The sequence below is a fragment of the Poecile atricapillus genome, chromosome Z, assembly GCF_030490865.1.
Source record: "Poecile atricapillus isolate bPoeAtr1 chromosome Z, bPoeAtr1.hap1, whole genome shotgun sequence".
Taxonomy (NCBI): Eukaryota; Metazoa; Chordata; class Aves; order Passeriformes; family Paridae; genus Poecile; species Poecile atricapillus.
The window spans coordinates 20,649,469-20,674,421 of NC_081289.1; the positions used below are offsets into that span (position 1 = coordinate 20,649,469).

A 24,953-nucleotide genomic window follows, 5' to 3' on the forward strand; every position below is an offset into this window, starting at 1 on the left:
TACTGAAATTAATGTTTCCTTACAATCAGGCTGGTGCTGGCAGTCACTGTTATATATTTGCTAAAAAGAGTTAACAACAGAAACTGTAATCCATCTCACTTCACTAACTGTGTGAGTGTAAAAGAAGCAAAGTGAGACAAGCAGCCAAACTCAGGCACATGGAACTACACAAAGTGAGGGCTAGGGATGAGTTTTCCATGCCTTTTACCACAATGGCATCTTAGGCCTCCCAGGCTACAGTCTGCAGCGCATCCTATTCCTCAAGATCTCAATTTTACACCCCTTTATTTTACCACAAAATCCTGTGACTGCATCTAATTCAGACTATTCTTGATTTGTGCCTTATTTGAAAACTACCCACCTTCATATGACAGCAAAGACAGTTGACGTAATAAGTTGCCTAATAAAGCACAAACAAGTAATTGTAAATAAAAGTACCAGCAATTTGGCATGCAGTGTTACTAAATGAAGGAGGTTTAAGGGCTTCAAGCTGTAACAATCCCATTGTGGAAGTGCTAGAATTTCCCCAGTTCCCTAACACACAATCCCCGCCTGTCCACTCAGCAGATCCAAAGGAAACCATTTCCAACCACACAAGCTAGTTAAAATAAATGCTTCAATGGGTAGGTAATGTTTAACAACATCACTTCTGTTATGTTAATCACTGTAATCAGTAAGGGATGTGATCATCTGGCCCTTTATGCCTGCAGTGTTTGCTGGAATTTTGAAGCTGACGAATTACTACAATTTTTTTATGTTCTCTAAAGAAAATATTTTCTCAACATTGCTCCAAATGTATTCTTTTTGTGCCAATTTTTCAGAGGACATTAAGTAAATTCTTTATTGCTGATGTGTTTGCACTTGAAAGGTTCACATTTAATAAGGCTTCACCTTCTCCATCTTCTTTATAATAGATAGCTATAGCTTCTCTTTAAAGTCAAAGATCAATGTAAGAGTATAAAACCAGAATACAGCTCTGCATCTGTATCATACAGGCTTTCTAGTGCTCCATCCTATTTCCAGACTGAAACTCTGCTTTCGATTTTTTGTACACCCAAAAAACCCCCAAAATTATCTCCAGTCACTTACGTCAGGAGATACTGCTCCAAAAATCAATTTTACACCACTAATCCACTACAGCTCAGAATATCTATCTCTGCTGCATGATTCAATATCCATTTTCTGGCAAAAGTTGTTCATTATGCCTTTATAACTGCCTAGCTATTATGTGACCTAGGTCTTTTACATTTAATTTTTTTCCCCAGGTTGGTTCCGCCCCATTAAAGATGCTGATGGTGTTATTACAAAGAAGAGAACGGTATGCTCACCCAACTATTATTCCAAGCATTGGATATTTAACCCAATGGACTATGACATTGATACATGCCACCTAATCATGCTGACCTCAGGTTATTTTTCCTTCCTCTAACTGGTGCATTGCTTCTATCAATTTGTTTGTCATTATCTCCAGATTTTGAGAATAACTCCCACTGTACAACCATGACAACTGTCCTTGTTTTCTACTGACCAAGCTTTAGGAAACCTTCTATTTTGATGAAAATTTAGAGGAATTCTTTCTGTTCAGATCAATGACTTTGTAGATTGTTAACTTAATCTGTTGACACTGGCAAAGCCAGCATTTGAACTTTTGTGGTTTACATAAATTCAGACTGCCTTCGCCAAAGAATGATAAACTTTTGAACAAAAACACATTGTGAGGACACTATCTTGCTCAGGTGTATCAACATGGACTACAGCAGTGTGATTAATTTATTTATGTGATTGATTTATCACATTTTCCCTGAATATGTAACAGGCCAACAAAGACAAAATCTCCTCAATAACAAGTAATTGGTTATGCTTTATACTGGCAGTCTCAAAGCTCATAATCTTCAAGGTAACCTAAATTACCAAGAGTACACCAGATGTCATACTGTGTGCCATTTCATCTATGCTTCAGTCACACTGAAACTGTCATCTCCAGCCAAGAACTAAGCAAGATGCTTAGAAACTCCTCCTTTTCGACTTGGTCTTCTCAAAAATCAGGTTGCAGAACAATAAATCACGGAAAATTCTTCACAGCCACTTTATCATCAAGTTTCAAAGGCAGTGAAAGGTGAAGTGTGACGAATGATATGAATATCTGTGGGATTTCATCTCATATGGTAAACTCTAAGGTAATGGGAGAGCAGCACAAGACCACCATTTATTTCACTGCAGCAGCTTGGAGAGGGTGAGACAAGTCTCACCTCACTGAGTACTGTGACTCAAGTGTCCAACTTCACATGTGGTTAAAACACACGAACCAAATGTGAAATTAACCATCACCCAGACAACCATTTTCTCCTCTTTACACAATTCTCCCACGGCAAGGGCAGGAGAAGATGGAAAATTTGTTCTTCCCCTATTTTATAGTAATAGGGCTTCAAGGCAGACTTTCTCTGTGAGGGTCACTGTGATCTGTCATTTATTCTCAACTCAGTTAAAAATAGAATGAATCTGTTAGTCATATGAAAGCTGTTGTGAGTGAGTGTTGCCCTGAGGATACAGAAACAAGATGAAAGCAAGAATACTGGGAGAATTACATGCATCTGAGTAACTGTTTCAGGCTCTCCAAAAGCTCAGACTCGTGCTTTACTGAATACTGGAAGGACATCTCTATAGCTGAGGGGCTAGAAACACATTTCTTTTAAACAGAGGCTTGGATTCCATACAGCAGGCATATGTCATTTATGCTTCATAAATAAGTAACGCAGACTGGATCTGGATTCCTGTCTCATTTATACAGTACTTTACATAACAATATACCAGTGCCAATAAGAAATCTGGAGTAACTGCAAGGAAAATAATAAATGAAAATTTTATCAGTATAAAGCTACCTTGGTAGGAGACCTGGTGCTGTTGGCGGAGTCATTCCAAATTCCATGTATCTCTGTCAGAAGAATGAAAAAAAGCACCAAATTAAAATAAAAATTCATACCTTGGGAAGTCCACGGTCAGGCTTTTAAGTGATGAATGGCAGAGATCACTAAGCTTGTATGTAAGACCTGATGTCAGCCATAAGAACTTCCATTTTACAAACAGAGGAGCACAAGAAGATCTGGGAATCACTGCTACAGCCTCTTCAGTGTGATCAGAGTCTTAATTTAAAAACCTTTCAGAAATACTTTTTCTCACTTGCAGAAGATCAAGAGCTGCTCCAATGTCTACTTAGCAAAAAACCAAGCTTTGCATTTGGAAATCTCTTTTGACCTCGAACAGCATCAGACTGCAGCAGAGAAACCACAGGGCTCAGACTCATCAGAGCTTGGGAATCAGAGCCACAAGATTATCCATGTGTTTCAGTGCTCCATCAAAAGTGAAAAATCATACACAGAAACACTGCTTCCCTATCCCTCACCTCCTGAAAGTTTTGGATATCCTGCTGAAAAATATGACCTAAGTCAAATAGATTCTTTTTTTTATTGTCAAAATAGGAACTACCACACATATTAAAAAAAAAGAAAAAAAGGTTTACTCTCAGACACAGCAAGACTGGTTTGTGAAAGACTCTGAGAAGAACTGGAATTATCCTAAAGGAAAACTCCTTGTGGCTGAGATGGGACAAGGGAAAAGCAACCAAACAGTGCAGAAAGCAAGGTCACCATCTTGTGTGAATTTCTGAATTCACCTTGTTCCAGGAATATTCCGCATTTGTGCTAAGTCCTGACAGCAAGGGCACAACAGTGGCTGTAGCTCAACTGGTGCTAACTCCCTGCCCAGAGACGCCTTTCAAGCTGAATCACAAATGCGTCCTTTACCGCCCGAGCTGGCCCACGAGGTGATCCCCAGTGCCTGCAGGTGAGCTGGCCCACGAGGTGATCCCCAGTGCCTGCAGGTGAGCTGGCCCACGAGGTGATCCCCAGTGCCCGCAGGTGAGCTGGCCCACGAGGTGATCCCCAGTGCCTGCAGGTGAGCTGGCCCACGAGGTGATCCCCAGTGCCTGCAGGTGAGCTGGCCCACGAGGTGATCCCCAGTGCCTGCAGGTGAGCTGGCCCACGAGGTGATCCCCAGTGCCTGCAGGTGAGCTGGCCCACGAGGTGATCCCCAGTGCCTGCAGGTGAGCTGGCCCACGAGGTGATCCCCAGTGCCTGCAGGTGAGCTGGCCCACGAGGTGATCCCCAGTGCCTGCAGGTGAGCTGGCCCACGAGGTGATCCCCAGTGCCTGCAGGTGCCCCTGGCCGTGCCCAGCAGCTCCTCACCGGCTGTCCCGCCGGCACCCCGGGCGGAGGCGCGGCCGTGGAATTGGCGGCCTGGCTGCTGGGAGCCACCAGCGCGAAGGCGTCGTCCAGCAGCGAGTGCATGGTCTGCCGAGCCTCCTCGATGGACGGCTGCGGGGGCACGTACTGCGACACCGGGTGCGAGGGCAAGCCAGGGAACTTCCCCAGATCCGCCGAGGATGATGTCTGGGGGTCGGGAGGCAAGTCTGGATCGGACTGAAGAAAATGGAAAGAAGGTGAAGGGCAGCCACAGAGAAGATCTAAGCATCTTCCAAGCCCCTGTGGGCCTTCAGTCCAAGCAACACTGTCTGCCAGAACCACAGCACCTGACCTTACCCTCCCTACTTCTGCATGCACATACATAACACCAGCAGCTCAAATACTTCATTCAGTGTGATCTGAGGGACTCTGATCTCAGGTAAGGCAGCAGAGCTGTGTGCAGGAGTTACTCAGCTGTAACAGTGGTTTGCAAGCACGTAATGAAGTCATGCAGAGAGTATTTCTCCATCCAGAAAACAAAACAATCAGCTCTGTCTACATCTCTGGCTTCTTTGCAGCTTTTGCAAGTCCAAGAAATTAATTCAGTCTTTAGCTTATAACTGACCACATCAGCAGTAACATTAAAACAATTATTACCTCCTAGAAAAACACAGAAAGGAAGCTGTTAAGTGGTTACCTGCATCCAACTTGAACTTGGGTGCATCACCTGAATGGGATTCATGTAAGTGCTTCACTGCAGCAATACCTTAGGCATGCATCATAATTACAACCTGGGATCTTACCGCATGGGCTTATTGTTCATCAGTGAGAGGAAATTAAACGAGCTTTACAGCAGCAGACTTATTATCAGAGCTCATTCTTACCACTGCACGCAGACTGCAAAATCAGTTGTCAAGAGGCACAAGCTTCTACTTTATTAGGAACTTAGCATTCTGAGCAGTCTCACTGCAGATGCCAAAGGGGCTGAGCCTGCTGTGTGCCATGTCTTAATTAAACAGCTTCAGATGATAATTCATTCTACTGCAGCATGACATTAAAATCATCACACTCATGTTTGAAGGCAAAGGGAAACTGCAGAAATCGACATCAGTTACCTGACTGCATATGCAGCTAACAATGAAATTCTTAAAATTATCAAACCATCTTTAAAGATAAGAACTGTCCAGGGGCGTCCAGTATTAGCATTTGGCTTCATGAAATCTGCTTAGAAGTGGGTAAAGATGCCTAAATACTGTTTGTGACATGGATATGATTGAACAGAAGTATTCTCCAGCGTCTTTCTTTTTTTAGATGTGAAAAAAAAATTAATTTTCAAGACATTGCACTAGAATTGTTTCAAGTTAATGTAGTACAAAGACGTGTTTCTTTATCATTAATAATTAATTCCAGCATTTGAAAGATGAGAAAATTTCTCACAAAAAGACTTGAATCTCCCATTCTGTAAGAGCAAAGTATGAAATTTCCTGTAATATATGAATATATAACACCCAGCAAATTGGACTAGAGTGAAACTATGTTCAAGATATTGTGGAACATGTCATGCATACTTTCATGTGCATAACACAGTTGCATTGACGAAAACAAGGCTTTGGTTCTTGGCCTCTGTAGTATCAAGGAACACTCGGCAGAATTCTACTGCTTAATGACAGACTGTCAATGAAATCCTTATTTCACTTTGATATACATGCTAACTACATGACTGAAATGAACCATGTCATATGGACCATAAACAGTAGGCCAAAAACCTGCCAATGTCTCAGCTGTCATCACTGTCAGAACATTCCTGCCATTCAAGAGACATACATACAATATATGCAGAATTATTGACTCCTGGAGGCCTTTTGTACGTCCCATCACTGTCAGTTGTGATTAACCTGTCCTTTTCGGCATCAAGTGGACTCCCGTTTATCTGATGGCGACGGCGCTGCTTGGGAGAACGCTTTGCACGAGAACTTAACAGGAGAAAGACAAAAAGCAGAGATAGGGAGACAAAGGTAATCACATTTATTTTTGAAATTTTTCTTCTCATCCCACTCAAGCTTGAACTCCTCTGCCCACTTCCTCCAAGTCATCCTTGCCTCAGCCCCGTTTCTCTTCCTTTTCCCAGTTTTCTATGCCAGTCCTATTAGGTAGCTCAAATCTCTTTCCTCAAGCTTCTCTTAATAACACTCTCATTGGCAACTCTCCAAAACATCCCATTCTTCCCTTAAATTCTCTCCAGAGTCACCTCCCTCCTACATTCATCTGTCCTGTGTTCCAGCTCCCCAGCCCAAAGTGTGACACATCTGCAGGCACAGAACAGACCACACTGCCAACAAAGCTTTGTGCTTCGTCCAGAGGGTTTAACCCCACCAGCTGAGGAACCCACACCACTGGAGAAAAGCTACTTTCTATCAGTGCAGAAGCACCCACTGGGCATCAGTGCTCCAGGAACAAAGTGCCTGTATTCATAAGCCCGATACAAAACCCAGGAAAAACTCTCTGCAAACACAAGGCCAGGAAGGCAGGTCTGTGAGGCTGACAGATGTGCCTTATAACCTTTTATGTATTCCCTCAAGGTAATCTCATTGATTTGTGAATTTGCCTTTAACAATCAGAATCTTTATGGTTTTTAGATTGTTCAAGGTTTTCCTTATTTTACATATTCCCCACCCCCTCTTCTGCTTTACAAAAAAAAAATATTATTACTTGTTGGTTATATTACTCGCAGGTTTCTTTCTCAGTGCAGATATTGCAATTTTAATCCCTCTTCACCACACACAGGAATTATTAAAACAAATGGCAGAGCAAACACTAAATTGTTTTAAGACTGTTTTCATGCATTTGGGCTTATTTATCAAGAATTCACTGCTTAGAACTTGGAAAAAAATAATTTGAAATCAAAACATAGCGGCATATACTGAAATAAATAAAAGTGTTTAGAACAACCCAATCCTTTTCACCTAGATAACTCAAATTCAACTAGTGATCAAAATGATTTTAAGCTCTGACAGTTAAGAAGTACAGTTTTGATGTAGTTTGGGCACTGACTCTAAAAGAAAATAGTTCATTGCATCTTTGGAATGCCTACCTCTTCCTGGGCTCTATGAAGACAGTAGGCACACTGCCTCCAGGGTCCAAGATCTTGTCAATCTGCATCTGTGCCTTGCGGTATATTCTGTGCTGTTCTTTGGAGTCAACCACCACCACGTCATCCACCACTGGAAACTCATAGTGCCCTTTACGCTTGGCGCGGAGGCGAATCTTATTGCGGTGATGCTCGATCTCGGATTTATGCCTCAGGGCTGTTTGTATCTTAAGGAAGGAGAAGAAAAAAACAAGGAGGAATATTTTTTCAGCTGCATATTTTGCAAATTGGGTTTTGCTGCTCTTCTGCAAACCTCTCCTACCCACCTCTCTGCCTGCCTCTGCCTCCCTCCCCCGAATCTCTGAAGGATTAAAATAAGACACAACCATTTATGAACACGCTTTCCTTCCTGGATATTATGCAGTCTCCCCACTGTCTCCCCAGGTAGATGTACTATTATACACAACACGATTGCCAGCACAGCAGGTGCAATTAGAGGGTAGTGGCAGTTTGTTAACAAAAGGCAGGAGGAACACAAAAAACTCCTGCTGTCTGCCAGACGTAACACTGCTCTGAAAAAATAAGACTAACCAGGCTGTAGTTAGCTATGCTAGGCAAGCAGATAGATATTTGATCAACAGTGTTAAAATCTGCCACCCTTTCCCTTTAATGACCTTCATCACATAAGAAGCAAGAATTTCAAGAGCCAACTGAGCTCATAACTCAGTGCTTCTGCTGTGCCATATGCTATGCAGGAACACAGGAGCAACACAAGCGCCCAGATCCCCAGATGAACATGGCACTATCAGCTCTGCATCATCTTGGAGGCTGAGTTTTCAGGCCTCTCTCCCACCGTTTTTCAAATTTCATGGAGTGCATCTCATTATCTGGGTAAAGCTGTTGTAACACCACACTTTGGAAGTCCTGGCCCAAAATCCACTGATACAATTCTTATCACTGGTAAGCACTTAAGCACTAGATTAGGTACAACAACTGCACTGCCTGTGCTGGACTAGTTCTGGAACACATCTGCATCAGCAAATTAAGAACCAAATAAAAATTGATTTTTGTGCATTCTCTCATGAAAATCCAAAAAAACCCCAAAACAACCCCCATATATAGGACACAAGTCAGACTTGCTCTTTATGTTCATAGTTAGAATTGTATGTGTCCTGCCCATATAGACAAATTTCTGTTTTGTGGCTCCTCTTGCCTCTGTATCCTCGATTTACATATTCTCTTCAGTAAGGCACTGAGAAACAGATTCTTAATGAAGTTCAGTTACAGGTTTGAGTAATCTTCCACTCTGAATTAGGAAAAACGGTCATCTTACACCCAGTACCAAACCAGGATGCAGGTATGTGCTACTGTCAGGCAGTGTATGATGTGGTTTTATAGTGCATCATCTTTCCTCATGCCCCAGGCATGCTCATATTCTGCTTACAGTAGCACAAGCCTCAGAGAGAGCAGGAAATTTTGTATATTTACTGTCAGGTAAACACATTACAAGTTGAAAGCTATGAACTGGGCTGCAAATTCACAAGCCAGAATGTTTTGAGATAACTTCTTTTTATAACCAACATCCTGAGTTCTGAAAAGTAAAAGAATAGTGTAGAATGAAAACCAGGGTGGGCCGTATGTTCCAATTCTCATACATTAATTAGCACAACTCTCTTTCAGTCATGTCCTGCTGACTGGCAAAAGGATGCTAATACAAAGGTATCTGACCATCAAATCCTCTCTGTGTTTAAATTTTGGTTTAGGCATCTCTTAGAAACAGGTCAGATAATTTCTCTGGATGGAAACAGGATTATTCCGGTAACTTGTCAAGATTTAACTCCTCAGGGATTTACAAGGAGCTCCTGACAACAAGAAACTGGATGCTTTTCAATTTCCCTTTGTCTAGGCATACACTCCTCCAAAAACATTCAAAGCATTTTCAAAAATACCTCTTTATTAATTTTGTTGGTCTCTGCTACTCGATCAGAGAGCACCGAGTTCTGAACCGGAGGTGCTGCCATGGGTTGCATGGCAATCAGCTGGATCTTGCTCGGGACCCGTCTGCTGGCATCTGAGGAACGGGACATCCTATCCACATGTTCAAAGATAGAGGCTGAGGAGTGCTGCTCGTTTCCACTGCTGGTCTGAGGAGGTCCTAAATCACCAGAACCAATACAGAGTGAAGTAGTGCAGACAGGGTTATCAAGGTCAAATGTTAAGCTCTACAGATGCTGTGCTACAAAACTGTACCCTGTTTTCCATCTGTGTCTAATTTGCTGTACAGGCCTTCCAGCTGACTCACATTTAGTGCACAACAAGTCTACTCTGTGGTTTGCAAATTATAAACATTTTCCCATTATATTTCCAGAAGGTGAGCTGTCATTCTTAATTTCTGTAAATCAAGCTCTTGGCACTTGCAAACCCCCAAAATCTCAATCTACTTTACTCCATAAAAAGCTGTTTAAGTGCATTCTGCTAATGATTCCTCTTATCAGTACTTAAGGAGATGCAAATTGCTAAAATGGGGGTTGAAAGAGCAATGAAAGATGTCTCAATGCAAAATGCATTTCTTAAGTGATAGGAGTGATACAGGAACAAACAAAAAAACCCTTAGAAATCTGCACAAAACACAAAGATTTTACAGACATTTTACTGATTAACGCTTTTAAAGCAGATTTTTTTCTCTGTGACAGGATAAATAGTTCACATAATAATAAGCAAGCTGCATAAATACTGTCATGTTGTAATTTGTTGAAGAGGTTAAACCAACTCAAATACAATCAACAAAAGACATTATGAAAACCAGAATGCATGGAAGTGCACCCCAGGTCCTGCCAACAGTTAATTACTTCAATAGAAACGGGCCATCTCCCTCAAAAGACTTGAAATGCACAGGATCACCCCAGTGATTTGCAGTTAAGCACAGATTTAGTAATGTTTTTTCTGAATTAACCTTTATCAGAAACTGCTATGCAGATGATGCTTGCAAAAGCTATTGAAAACTTTCAAAACCTTTTGTCTTATCCATGTGATAAAGCCACATATTCTCAAACTGCTCTTCACCACAAAATACAAGCAATGAGAGATCAACACTTGTGACTCTCCTTATGAAGGAACACAACAGTGTTGAGGGCCACAGTCACACATGTTTTCACACACTTCTAATAAGGGGATGTGGTTCTCAATACTCAAATCAGGAGGAAAATCGAATTTGATTCTGATACAGAATCAATGTTGTTGATCAACACGATCCCACTACAACAGACAGGAAGGGAAATAAAATAGTCACTGCTGTGATTCTGTGCAACGTGCTGGTAATGCAGGATAGAGTTCAGAAGAGGAGTGAATCCTATCTTCTGTGGAAGGTCACAGTAGAACACTTGCTCCTTTGCTTCCCTCTTCCAACACAACAAAGGAGCATGATAAGAAAGAAATAGTATGCTTTATTATAGTCACAGCACACTACTTCTGGGCTGGAAAGCAGTTTGGCCACAAGTTAAGCAAAATCCCTATTATTCATATTTCTCAAACTTAATCAAAGCATTGTCAAACATACACATTTATAAAAGGCATGCATCATTTATAAATGTGATTTCTATATATAAATGTTCTTAAAAAGAAGGTAAACAGCTCCATTCAAGACCTTTGTGTCCCAAATGTTTTGCAAGACACAGAGCCTAAATGAAATATATCCATATCTCTTCTGTAGCTATTTTTATCATCTTAACCATCTGTCATCTTCACAGCCCCATGTTCATGGATCTCTCAGAAGTGTGCAAGCATTGCCTCTCACAGAGAGGACACAAGATATGTAGAGTCAGTGTGAATCCCTCAGAGCAATTGTGTAGTCAATAGAAATCTGAACTTCTGCATCCATCTTCCACATTAGTCATTTTTTCCTCACCTTTTTACTCTATGCACCGTTCCCAAGCTCACTGACCTCCAACATAAAATTTTATGGACATTTTCGTATTGCTTGGTTAACGAGGTCCAGTACCTTCAATTACACTGAGCATTCACTCTGAATCTGTGTAACTTCATCCATAACTTTTCCTTCTGCACACATAAACAAGTGCTTGGCATGGGCCTCTTAGCTGAAAGGGTTCTTAAACTTGTTTTGTAAAACAGAAGTCCCACTGACAAATTTTGGTTAGGCTCTACAGTAATATCATATGTTAAGTCCTTTTTGCAGAAAAGATACACACAAAAAAACCTTCATAAGCTGCATCTGAGCTTTAAATCCCATCTGCCTACATTCAATGTGTCTATAAATACAAACCAAGATGGAAGTAAAGAAAAGTAGATAAAGTCAGGAACAGCACAGGACTCTATACATACAGCAAAAGAAGAAATGGTTTCTAACTCAACACACGAACAAGGTCCTGTAGAAGTTTTGACGGAGAGAATAAGCATAATTTCTCATTTCAAAGTTTTTATATGACACTATTATTCACATTTAGACAATCTTCATTATAAAGCTATTGAATGGCACTATATAAATGAAATTCTGATTTCAGAATAATTTAGCTGAGGCTAAAAAATAATGGAGAGGCACTTAATACCCCAACACTGGTCACACCGTATTTTAACAACCAGTCCATATAGGTCACATGTCAGGATCAATGTATATCACTGCTCCTTCAGTTGAAGCCATTAATTGAACTGAAATGTCAGGAAGCTATGATTTCATATGAAAATCAATACAGCTGGAGACAGAGAAAGGCTACTGCTTCCTGCACCCTCGAGAGACACAGCAACCAAGGTGCATAAGGCCTCATCCAAAATCAGATAAAGCCAATGGGATTCTTCAACTCATCCACTGGTATCTTAATCATTCCAGAGCATGCAATTAGAGATAAATTTCACACAGTTTCTGTGAATCCCAGTAGGTGACATCCCTAGGATGAAGCTGATGGCTCATTACACCCACCAATGGAAAGCAGCATAGTACAGAAGGATGGACAGAAGGTTGGCTACTATGAGATGTCAGTGCTATCAAAGGACACTTATTTTATCACTAGATAAATTATCAAATTATCTAGATAAATTATCTAATTATACTAGATAATTATCAAAGAAGGCATCAGCTTTCTCCTGCCCTATGTTTGCCATCTCTCAATCCTGGCAGAGAAAACGCTGGTTCACAACAGAATATTTGTGTTTCTTTGCAGGTAGCTCGTGTTTTTCTTGGGCTTCCAGTAATGACATTAATTCTAATATTATCTCCAACTTGTTTATACAAAGCTGGTTTCAGGACCAACAGCTGCCTTAGTTTTGCTTCTTTCATGGTGATGTTTTCCTCAATAATTTGAAAGAACTGGGAGGAAAACATTAGAAAAATGTGGTGGATTACTATAATTTGTGTTACTGAGACTTTTTTAATACTTCAAAAGCAATTTTATTTTCTTAGATTTAGAAGACAAGCTCTTCCATGCTTAAGACATAATTGCAGCTACCCCAACACCCCTATTCATATTTGTACTCAACTACCAGCTCTGGTTACTTACCCACTCTGTTTGCTCCTGACAACATAAAGGAAAAAGAAGAGACAACACAGTAATTATGACAAATTTAGCTAGAATGGCAACTGGAGAAAATCCACAGCAGTAAGATGATTGCATTTACTTTTGAATGAAATGCGTGAACTTGGATCAAACTGCCAAATCTCAGCTGCACAAAAAGGAAACTGAATCTCTCATTTAGTAGAGAGCTCTCTGCAGACAGTGCCTCCAATTCTGAATGCTAAAAATAGTCCCTATAATTTGCAAACCAGAGGCACCAAATGCTGAAAAAATAGTGCCTTTTACCCAGTAAGGGCATGATAGGTAGAAAGGACACATTTTACACAGTCTCCTTGCTGCCTTTACCAGGTAATTCAGATGCAGCATCGTGTAACATTTCTACACCAAAAGGAAATGTTAAACGTTACATAAAGTTTTAAGCCAGATAGAAAATTAGGAGATGAGTTTGGAGTCCCCAGGTAAGAAGAAATGGGATAACACTAAAACAGAGCAACAGAATTCAAGTCAGATAGGTTGGAGGCACTTAAACCCTCCTGAGATGTTTTCCCATCTTTTCAAATATACAAATATATATATTTTAGAGTATTACCAAGAAAAATACTGGCACTTTAACTGGAAGCAAGATGGTTCTTTATAAAAAAATACCAGTGTTATTAACACAGTAGCATTGCATTTTGATCATTCTAATGTACAATCATGCAGGCATTTTGATGACTGAATTACAACTCATTTGTAAAACTTTTACCTCTCTGGTGTCTTTTCTTTTCATATGACTTTTCAAGGGTACTGTTACACACACAGACCCGTGGCCTGAAGTCCTGCTGTGACCTCTGCTGCCCATGTAACTGTCTGCAATTCTGCTACCATGAGAGACACAATTAGGCCTTGCTGGAAAGAGTTTTGCTGGGGGTGTGTGTGGGACAAAAGGAGGCAAGATTCATTCTTGCTAAGCCATTTGTTTCAAAAGCTTGCTGGAATGAAAGGAATGTATAGCTCAGTTTCTACAGAAGAAACTAAACCAAATATGAAGGGATTTTCTGTGGCAAGAAGCAGAAAAATCAACAGCAAAAGATGAGTTTAGAAAAGTTACAGTACCAGAGTAACTCTTCAACCTGAGTAAAGCACTAGAGCACACAAGGAGATAAAAAACAAAATTAACAAACCCTTCTTCACTGCTCTGCGTGGCTTGCCCTCGTTTGCAACAGCTGATGGTCTTGCACTCTCCTCTCCTGTCTCTCTCCCGCTGGATTGTTCACTTGCTGTGGATTCTGCATCTGATGGGGAAATTCTGCCACAAATGTCACAAAACAAACAAACCAACATGTAACACAAGTTTGCAAGGGAGTATAATTCTCACACACAAAGAATCCTGTGCTAAAATATGTTGTGAAGTCTGCTAAAATTTTCCTCTGTTTATAAGTAAATTTAGAATGCATTATCATAGCTGGATATTCATTGCCATGATGCTACTGCTGTTGTGTGTGAAAAATGACCTCAAAACGATTTACATGTGACACTTTTATTAAGTAATCTTTCCTTTAAAATACACTGCAAGAAAAAGCTCTGCATTTCTAACTAGCAATTTACTTCTCAGAAAGAAAACAATTATATTAGGAATGTGAAACTTACAAAGGTAACTAGTTTAACATTCAGCCTTGCTAATTTGGTGTTCTCTTGCTAACAATACAAATCTATGTGAATATTTTCCTGACTAGTCAAATGTAATTCAAAAATTCAATTAAAAATGCTCCTTTTATGTATTTATTCCATTCAGTCACACAATTCTTAAGAACATTTGTTATCTAAAAATTACAATCTCAGTGCTTGCAGCTTTTGTAGGCAAGATAGAAAAATAAAAAAATACCCAACAATATACTTCAGCTGTACTGAAGTATGAATACTTCATCTTCCCTAACAAAATACTTCAGCTGTAAAATTATTCTGATAGTATAAAAATAGAAAAAAAATACAGGGCCCACACCCCTGCCTGACACCAAAGCCCGTCTTTTCACATGGGATCAGCCTTTGTGATAGTGTCTCTAGTGACCATTTTGTCCTGTGAACACTCATATTCTATTCTGGCAGGGAGTTAATCATGGAGAGTGTGCACATGTCTGTGCATTAACCTCATTTGTGCAGGATTTGCTTGGGCTAGATGGGTATCTGAACTAGTTACCAGGGCTCTTGGCTAAACATCAACCTGCCTAGAGCTCACAGACTAAGATAACTGTATGAAGCCTGACAAGTCCACTGAAGCTAAATCTACTCCTTGTAGCTCTGAATTCAACTTCCTTTTTCTCCTCCCTAAGCAATACCCTGATCTGCAGGACTGTAAGACTAATGTCATATCCCAATTAAAAAAACAATAGCAGGGAAAAGAGGCTAAATGGTCCTCAATGAGCTTAGAGATCTCCATCACTGCACCTTTTTCTATCATCTCCATCAGCTTTGTCCTGGTTCAGCAGAGTATGAGGCTGGAGTTCTGTGTCCAGATCTCCTACTGACTTTGTTTCACTGCACTGTGCTCTGCATTTCCCTTCATACTCTTTTTTCAGCATATCCAAATTGTCACCAAGTTATAGGAACATAAATACTGTTGAGTCAACATCATCTGTTTCTTCTAAGTGCTGAAGAATATGCAGTTGTATACTCTCAAGTCAAAACAGCAGGTCCAGCTCTCAGCTGGAGCCTAGGGATGCTGAGCTTTCCGAACTCAGCTGTTCTTGTTTGTTGTTTCTTACAGATATAGAACGTGTACTCACATCACCGCTAGATTCCTGGCATGTAACATACAATCCTGACCTGAACTGTGATGAACTGGGTTCTGTGTTTCCTCACAAAACATCAAGCAGCTAAACCCAACACAACCCAGTATGACACCATCTCACATTTCAACTTCTGCCTTGGGGAATAAATGTTTCAAACGGCAAGCTGACACGGGCACGTCAGCATGGCAGGGAGATGATGGCAACATATCCATAGTTAAACCAAAAGGAAGATTTGTTCTTAATGGAATATGAGGGAGAAGTGGGAGATGCTCTTTTGAAAACATTTCAAGTGTCTGAACTACAGGTCAGTCACCCTCACCTCTGTGCCTGGGAAGATCACAGAGCAGATTGTGCTGGAAACTACGCTAAGGCACACGGAAAATAAGAAGGGGCTTGGTGACAGCCAACATGGCTTCACTAAGGGCAAATCACCCTTGAATTACTTGGTGGAATTCTACAATGGGAAGGCCATTCATTAGAATGCTGGCTTCTGAAATTCCCCCTGCTTAATTTTCTGAATTATTCTAGAAGAAATACAGTAGCAACCTCAAATTTAAACTTATTTCTTATGCTTATCTGCATATAAATTGAGATGCTTTCCCTTCCCCCACATATCATCTCTATCTTAGGCCACTTCTGAAGTTTTTAAAAGAAACACAGAAACACTTGTCTTTCAGATTTATATTACTTTGTTTTAATTTATGTAAGCCACACCTACTAGTATATCTCATTTTTCTTCCTTTATTTTCCAGTTTTGCCCACCTTCCACTGTATCACAGTCTTCTACTTACAAGGCCTGTAGGGAGTTAGGACAGGCTTGGAAGGGGGAAACTGAGCTTTGTGAAGCCCACATGGGGAAGATGAAGCAAGGATCTTAAGACAACTGGGGCTTTGGACAAAGCATAGAGGGCTGAACAGAGGAGCAAGCCGTGTTGCAGAGACCTGCAGCTCAGTCAGAATAATCACCATTAGTTTCTTTCTCAGCTCATCCAACCCTGCCCTTGATTGTTTGTCTTTTTTTCCTCCCACTGTGCAGAATCACATAGGTATAGGCATAGGGAATGCAGAACTGGAGACAAAGAAGTGCGAGTGAGGGAGAAGAAGAATTACTGGAAAGAGTAGTTCAGAGGGGGTCTTCTTAGAGTTCACTTCTTCTCCCATGTATTACCTTCCACATTTTTTTCTGCATAGATCCATCTCTACCACATAGCTTTGTTACATCATGTATCCTACAAACACGATTTTTTCCAGCAAGGGACAGTCACATCATGTGATTACTGGAATAGGTTAGGAAGATTCTGCTGATGGCTGACAACTCTCCTCCATTTGCACAGCTGTGAATTACCATTCCTGTTTCTGAATAAGGCTCACTTGCTAAGAGACCCCCACAGATAACCATGAATAAGAACATTTCTGCATCTTCCCTGAATTTTGGCTTGGTTTTGGAAATCCCGACTCTTCATACATATATTGATCATTATTAATGTGATTGAAACACATTATCCTTCGTCAGTGGTTTTCATTTGTTTTTAACCACACGTTGGCTTAGTAGCTAGAGATCACAAAGAGACTGCACTGGAAACCTTAGACTTGGGATTTCCAGTGAGCAGGCAATGACCCGACTCCAGTCAGCTCAGCAGTGTCTTAAATGCCCCTCTTAACTGGGTATGTTCCCTTTAAAAGGAAAATGAACACTAAATTCTCACAAGCAAGTACTAATGAGCAGCGAGGTGTAACAGTGGTGGCTCACTAGAAAATGCGAGTTCCGGAGCTCTGGAACAGTTCTTTCCACTGAAATTGCCCTAAGAATACAGCAATCACTAGCCCTTAATAAACTGTTGTCTACTACAATTTGTTTTTATCTCTGTGAACTGACCTCCCTCTGTGTCGAACAGTCTTTGAAGGCTTTGTGGAAGTCTTGGATTTGGGGCTGGGCACATCTCCGTTTTCAGATGGGGTAGTATCCTTAATAGGTCCTGGTAAAGGAGCTGGCTCATGGATAATCAGGACATCATCTTTATTGTGCTGGCCCAGATGCTGCTTAGCAAAATCAAAGCCTTTCACACTGGGGGCTTGTAGCTGTGAGAAAAGAACAAAGACAAGAAACAGGAACAGTAAGTGACAATGAGTACAAAGGCTTTCAGATCTGCAAACAATGGCCACTGAGAGGATGGTCAGGCTATGGCAGTCTCAGGAACAGAACATGAGTGCCAGGGAAAAGAAAAAGAAACTCTCCACAGCTCTGTCACCTTACTGAAGTATATGATACACAATTTAAAATTCCAAGTCAATAAATCTAGCTAAAAAATAGACTTCTGATGCTGCTACTATTTTTTACTGTTATTTCCTTAGGTTTAATCATTGTGTGAGGAGCTTTTTGTGTACTTGTGAGTGCAAGGCTGTAGACACCTGTGTACAGACTGAAATGGCTACCACTGCCAGATAATATTTCCATTTCTTCCAGCCAAAATGGATGCAGGATTTTAAATAATTTAAATAATGTCACTGTTGATCTTTCTCATTTTGAGCTCCCCAAATCTGGGAGTGCTTGTACAAACACCTAGTTCATCTGATGAAAGACAAACACTGCAGATCTGAGTTATACAGCAGCCTGGCAATGACTTGTCAGCCAGTATTGATGCCTACAGAAAAAAAACCTGAAAATCTCTTAGGAATTCCATACTGAACAGACAAAAAAATATGCAAAAAGCTTTGGAATCTAGAGAAATTATCCTAAAGATCTTATTCTATGGGCACCTTGCTTGAGAAAGACACACAATTCAGCCTTTTTCTTTCACAACTGTATTTATAAAAAAAGCTAGTATCACCTTATCAATGCCTTGATTCAGATGTAATCAAGGCTCCAAGTTTCAAGCACTCCACTGATTTTTTGGGGGGCTTTGGAGTAATTGGAAAATCTGAAGAACTAATTAGGAGAAAGTTTTTCTTCAAACCCCACTCAATTTTACATAGTTTGGAAGTTGAAAGTAGCAAGAAACATTAACAGCTCCGGTTTTGGAGGTGCACACACACACAGCCTGCTGCACACCACACGCACAGAATCCTCCGTGTGTTCCTAGAGCCCATTTCCTGCAAAGCAAAGCGTGTGCTGGAGTGCATTTATGGGTGCGCCGGCTTCCAGATGTTTAAATGAACCCCCTTTCATAAGGCTTGGCACGACAACATAGCTAACTGCAAACAGACTCGTCTGATGTCATGCCAAAGATAAGCTTGCCTAAGGAATATTCTGAAACAATCTCTTCAAAATATTTTCTCAGTAAGCAAACATTTTCCAAATGGTTCTTAGAAAGGGCGATGCAGTTGAGCAAGCTGCCTATTTGAACCAGTAGATGGCAATAAAAGCTCTTCTGTAAAATCCAACAGCTTGTCTGCTGAGGTTTTGGAGTTAATTTCTCACAAAATGAATAAGCTTATTATTTGATCAGACCTGGATGTCTTCTGCGATGTCCATTTGTCCTGAGCTTTACAACAGTCCCTTCAATTCAGCATTATGAGTGATTCAGTTATTGAATTAATGCAAATAACTGCAACCACGGATTCAAAAAGGCACTGAGGAGCTACACTAGGTGAAGGTGTGTCTCCATTTTTTTGAGTCACTGTCATCCAGTGAAGCCTTCCTGAAATTTTCCCCCCTTCAGATGCTAAGCATTCCCCTTCAGGATCTTGCTTACTTAATAAAACCCCTCCTCCAAAACCCTCCAAAAAACCCCACCCCCTCCCCCAAATACTTCTGAAGACAACCTTTTCACTTCTGTGGTCAGAATTATCAGGCCAGCTTGCACCACTTTGATTATTCAAACTTCTTAGTTACCCCACCTCACTTACAGCCTGTTTCAAGTCATGTCTATTCCCAGAGAATATATTCCTCTATATGACACTCTTCCTTTGAACCTTCAGTGCCTTCCCTTCTTCTAACCTCTTCATACTCCCCCCTCCTGCCTGCACAGCCCTGCTGCTGCTTCCTGATGATCCCATCCTCTATTTCACTACATTCCCCTCCGCAGACTCCAGTCCCCTTAGCTCCAAAGATGATGACAGTCTCCACCATGTGCTAGGCACAATTCTTCCACAAAAAAACTGGTGGTGCTCTACCCTTTTCTTATCAACCTGTGCAGCTACTGCTGCTTTTTGAACAGTGTGATGGGTGAGGTGAGGAAGGACAACTGAAGAGAAAGAGTCCAGGAATACTGGAGTTACCAGTATGGTTTTACTCAGATTGCAGCATGTCTGAAGCATGAACTTCAACCTGTCTTAGAATCACTCTAGCAGACTGAGATTGTAAACCTGTTTGGGAATAAAAAAACCATATAAAAATATACATTTTTCATTTTTTAATTTTCAATAGTCTTATTCATAGTTGCAGTTCAACACAACCTTTTGTCAGTCACGGGAACAGATATATTTATGTGTACATGCACATGTGCCACAGCATATGTATCCATGAATGTTTATCTGCAGACAGACCACACAGCAGCTGAACTAAAAGGCTGTCAGTACTGCAAAGACCAGCACTCATACTGTAAGAAATGGCAGCTAAGATTATCTGAAACAACCACAACTGGATCTTCTCTCACACACAGGCATTGCAATGAAGCCTTGAGTTAGAACATCATAAATTCAGTTCTTCCACAGGAACAGTCTTGCTCTCTCCCACCCTGCTGAATCCTTGGCATAGACTGGGCCTTCTACTTTTAGTCAAAGAATCTAAGAATGTTCTTTGTAAAAGCAGGATCCTCACCTCACTTCACACAGAAGCTGGCAAACACACACTGAAAGGAGAAGGGGATGAATCTTTAATGCATGTTTAAAGCTAGGGTGGCTAAGACTTTAGGGTGTCATGGATGCTTGCTCGCAACAGAGGACTGGTCAATCTCGGCTATCATCACCCCAGGTACCACAGAACCTCTAGCTGTATTTTCCTTAAGTTGGAGCCAAGTAAACTCCTCAGATGGTCTTTTCCTTGACAGGCAGAACAATTCTCTCTGCCCCCCTCTCTTGTCTCTCCCTCTTCCTGCCACCTGCCAGTGCCAGGATGTTACAGCATCCAAGAACCTGAGGCTCATCTGTCTTCACACTTTTAACACCTGGTGTCATAACAAGCTCTGTGTAACACAACACAAAAAAACCCTCTCAACTTTACAGTACACACCTTACTCTACAGACCGTACAAGCGCAGAACTGGTGCAATCCTCTGACTATTTACCTGGTAAATCTCTAACAAGTCTTTGTCAATCCCATGCAAACATTTTCCTCAAGTTTTTAAACTTAAGTCAGAAACTGGCAGTTCCCCACAGAATCAGCAAAAGCATTTCCCTCATACCAAACAACCTTCTTGCTCTCTTTCCTCCCACACCCTACAGCCCCTAAGGTTCAGAACGTGCACTAGAGGTTCTCCAACACAATTTTTAAAATTCAGACAGAGCATTTTATTTTCTCTTAACCTTGTTCTTTGGAAAACAAACTCTTCTGCTCATCCTGAAGAATAGTTTCAGTATGAAACTGATATTGAATGGAAATGGCCCGAATGCTTCAAGTCTTTCGGAGTTCTGTACAAACATTTCTAGATATCTCCTGCTAAAAAACATTAAGTTGGCACTACCAGCTCCAGCCAATAGAGACTGTATGCACCTGTGTATGTTTCTGCATATGAATGAAAAAACGTGATAGAAAACTGTGACAATACATACGTATACAACATGTATATGTACACAGATATGTGACTGAATACGAAAAGATGGTCCTCAAAAAATTATAAAATCACTTATTAATTCACTTACTAAAATAACAGAAATACCAATAGGATTATTGCTGTAGAAATAACATTTACATAAGCCTGCTTTGTTTTCTTAAAAACAGTCTGTGCTTCTCTTACCTCTCCTCACAGACCACAGCAATATTATGACTTTTAACTGAGAAATTATAGCAGCCAAAGTCCATTTTCAGTGAGAAGTGTCTGAAGGACACTGAACCACAACTCTGCTTTCTTTAAGACAGTCAGATCACTGACTCAGTGAAATGAATGGTGTTAATCTTGACTGAAGATGTTTCCAATATTTTCTCAGAAATTTCTGTGTGCCACCTGCTGAATTATTTTTTTTCTTTATATCAAGTTATGTAACAGGTTGCATCACCTCTGCTCATCTTGGGACTGGTAGTCAGGATACCACGTGTGGATCTGTCATCTACTACTCATATGTTAATAACCACCAAGAAAAGAATGCAGTATATTCCTAAGAGCACTTTTTAAGTTGTGCTGATATTGTTATTTGTTCAGGTACTGAAAATGAGCGTCTTTTCACCAGCCTCAGGTGCCTTTACCCTGCACAAAACCAGTCTTGGCAAAGATTTCTTGTTTTAAATGTAAGTTGTTAGAAGTTTTCATTTATCTCTAACATATTTGTGAAAGGGAAAGAGATAAACTACTCTGAAGCTTGCCACCAAAATGAACATATCTAAATTACTGCACTGATAAGGAATTGTATTATTATACAAATGCAGAACCTGCCAAAATCTTAGAGGAAGATGATTTCATATTGCTAAGTTGAGAGTTTTTAATTCTATTGTTACATACTGAATGAAAAACAAAAAAACCAAACCAGTATTTGAAGCTTAATTCACAGAAAAATCCAGTAATTTCTGCAGAAGCCTACAAAATCTGTACACCTCAGTCAATTCTTATTGCATAAAAGCAGATAATAGTTTCAGTGCTGCTCAAGACACTGAAATACAAAATGGTTGCCAATATATTGTTTTGTTGGATGCAGAGACACACCAAGAATGTCAACAACCTATCTTCTCAAGAAAGCAAATGCTGCTCACAGGTCAGTGAGTAATTTCAGCAGAAAGCAGAAGAAAAGAAATACACTTTACTCAGTATTCTCCCTGTAGTTTCTACAAGCAGCATCTGAATTTGGACATAATACGAAGAATAATGTATTAAGACCATTTTCTTCTATTTTTTACCATGGTCTTGCCTTGTTCCTTGTAGAGCCAGGTGAATTGGGCAGGGGCTGTTAACATAAATTTCTAAGGAAACAAAGGAGCTAAGCATGTACTTTAGTGTCAGTGCATAACCTGTGAACAGGACAAGAATCCCTGCAAGTCCTTCTGACTTACAACCTTACTATCATGCTACCATACAGAATATTACAGGATAAAGAAACCTTTCAGAAAAAAAACCCCAAAAAAACAGGTCTACAAGCTTAAACATAGCAAGAAAATGAGACACAATGTTCTTAAAATTAGTGTGGCTTGAAGATGTAAGTCAGTGATTTAGGACAGCTTAAAGCTACTACACACTGCCAACTGACTTCACAACCTGATATTCACATCACCAAACTCTTGTCCATATCCCCAGGGCACCATAACATGGGTTAGTGTGAATTCACTGTATTACTCTCATGACACATCAAAAAGGATAATAATTTGTAGTTGTTTGTGTGCTTGGTAGTGTCCTCTTAATTTTAACTCTTTTTTCACCATGTGTCTACTATCTCATCCAAGAAGTTCTCTACATCTTATTCCCACAAGGATTATTCATCCATATGGTTTGCAGACACTGTTCCACAAGATATTCAAATCACCAGCCTACCAAGAAATAAGAATTTAGAAGTACTGAGGCATGTTCATCTTTCAGAGTGTCATTTTCTTACTCAGCTCATTTCTGTATTATCATTCCAACGTATCTTTCCACATAAGTACAACCTTTGTATTTTTATTTGCATTGCTCTCCTTTGACATAAACCCCTTTGGGATGATGGTCAGGGACTGCCTGTAAAGTAGGCATACAATTTATATGTGTGATTCAATAACAATAATGAATATCTGATTTAAGACACAAAACACCTTCATTCATGAAAAAAGCATATTAGAAGATCTCATAGAAGGAGAGTTCTGAGTCCATAGCCACCTTCAAAATACTGAAAAAAGACCCATCTGTATCTCTTGAGGTCTTTTTGTGCCATTGTGTCTCTCTTCTGACATGGGATATGATGCACCCTATTTGTACCATAAGCCAAACTTCTTCCAAGTCTACTTTAAAAAAACCCCAACACTAAGCACAACTGAGAAATGTGCAGAAGGGTTCCTTCACTGTTGCTGGTTTAGAAAATATGTTTAGGGACCAAAACAAAAAGAAGTCTCTAATTTAAATACCTTCACTTATTAACAGTGTTTATAGGTAAAAATAAGTGCATGTGCAATGAGAGTTCCCTGTATTTATTATTTCTTACCACCCTTCCACTACAGACTGTGCCCTCTACGGCAAACCTCAAACCAGAAACAGAATTTTGAGACCTGAGGGCCCAAAAAAGAGGCTGCATGTACAAAACATTATCCAGTTTCTTATCTTGGACCAAGTAACTCTATACAAATTGCATTTCCCATTTGTCATCCCAATAGCACTTCGGTCAACTATTACCATTTCTGGGAATAGGTAAAGCAGCTGAGCAAACCTGTCCTTGGGGAAAAGAAATATGCTTACAGTTGCCTGGGTTTCTCCCATCAAGTTGGGAAAAAGCAGCACACTCTATGGCCAGCACTGGCACAGAAAATCAGAACAAGCTGGTGTACAGGCTCTGGTCCTTCCTCCCTCCACTGCAAAGTCAGAACTGTATCACTGCTTACCACCAAACAAATAGTAAGGAAAGCAGGAATACCACAGAAAATACCACCTCAAGAATTTTGCTTCTGGAGTAGGATTAAAAACAAATAAAGAAACCCCCAAACTTACAAAACTTTATAAAGCCTGAGATTCTCAAGACACCTGTCCTGAAATATTTTCTTAAGACAGATTCTTCCCGTGGATTTTCATCATCCCTCTTCTTCTCCTTTGTGCATTTCTTCCTGCCACACTAATATTACCATGACAGCTCAGTAAATTTCACAAAATACAAGAGGGATCATGTTGTTGAAAGCCCATAACTCTGAGTACATATATGCCCACAGGCTGCTGAGATAACTGCTGTAACAGGCAGAATTTTGTTCCTGAATCACACACAGTTTTAGCTTTCCTTCTCAGACAGAAATGCCGCTGGGTGGATACTATCTTAATCATAGTTTGTGAGGTTCCTTTGCACACTGGTTGGATGGAAGTGTCAGGCGTAAGCTAGAAGAAGACTGGCAACTTTATACAATAGACAGGTCACTGCTGCCTCAGTTTCACCAGATTTTCATCCCCAAGTTATATTAAACAATTACTCCTCTAAGGTCACCTACATAATTCCAAGAAACAACTGCAGCCTCTAAGAGAGATAGCACATAAAAAAATTACAAAGTCAGGGAACTCTTTTCTAAACTTGTGAAGCAAACAAATACC

The 24,953-nt window shown here is 40.4% G+C and overlaps 1 protein-coding gene across 1 annotated transcript in view; it reads right to left on the reverse strand.

Annotated features, from left to right (window-relative positions):
• LOC131573494 (UPF0606 protein KIAA1549-like) overlaps positions 1 to 24,953 on the reverse strand; it is a 141,080-nt gene that overhangs the window by 10,725 nt on the left and 105,402 nt on the right. The window contains exons 11-17 of the mRNA XM_058827499.1: positions 17,493 to 17,695; positions 14,012 to 14,136; positions 9,276 to 9,481; positions 7,330 to 7,553; positions 6,067 to 6,211; positions 4,242 to 4,475; positions 2,880 to 2,932 (exon numbers count right to left, since the gene is read on the reverse strand). Of these exons, the coding sequence (XP_058683482.1) occupies positions 2,880 to 2,932; positions 4,242 to 4,475; positions 6,067 to 6,211; positions 7,330 to 7,553; positions 9,276 to 9,481; positions 14,012 to 14,136; positions 17,493 to 17,695 (1,190 nt within the window). The remainder of the gene's footprint in view (positions 1 to 2,879; positions 2,933 to 4,241; positions 4,476 to 6,066; positions 6,212 to 7,329; positions 7,554 to 9,275; positions 9,482 to 14,011; positions 14,137 to 17,492; positions 17,696 to 24,953) is intronic.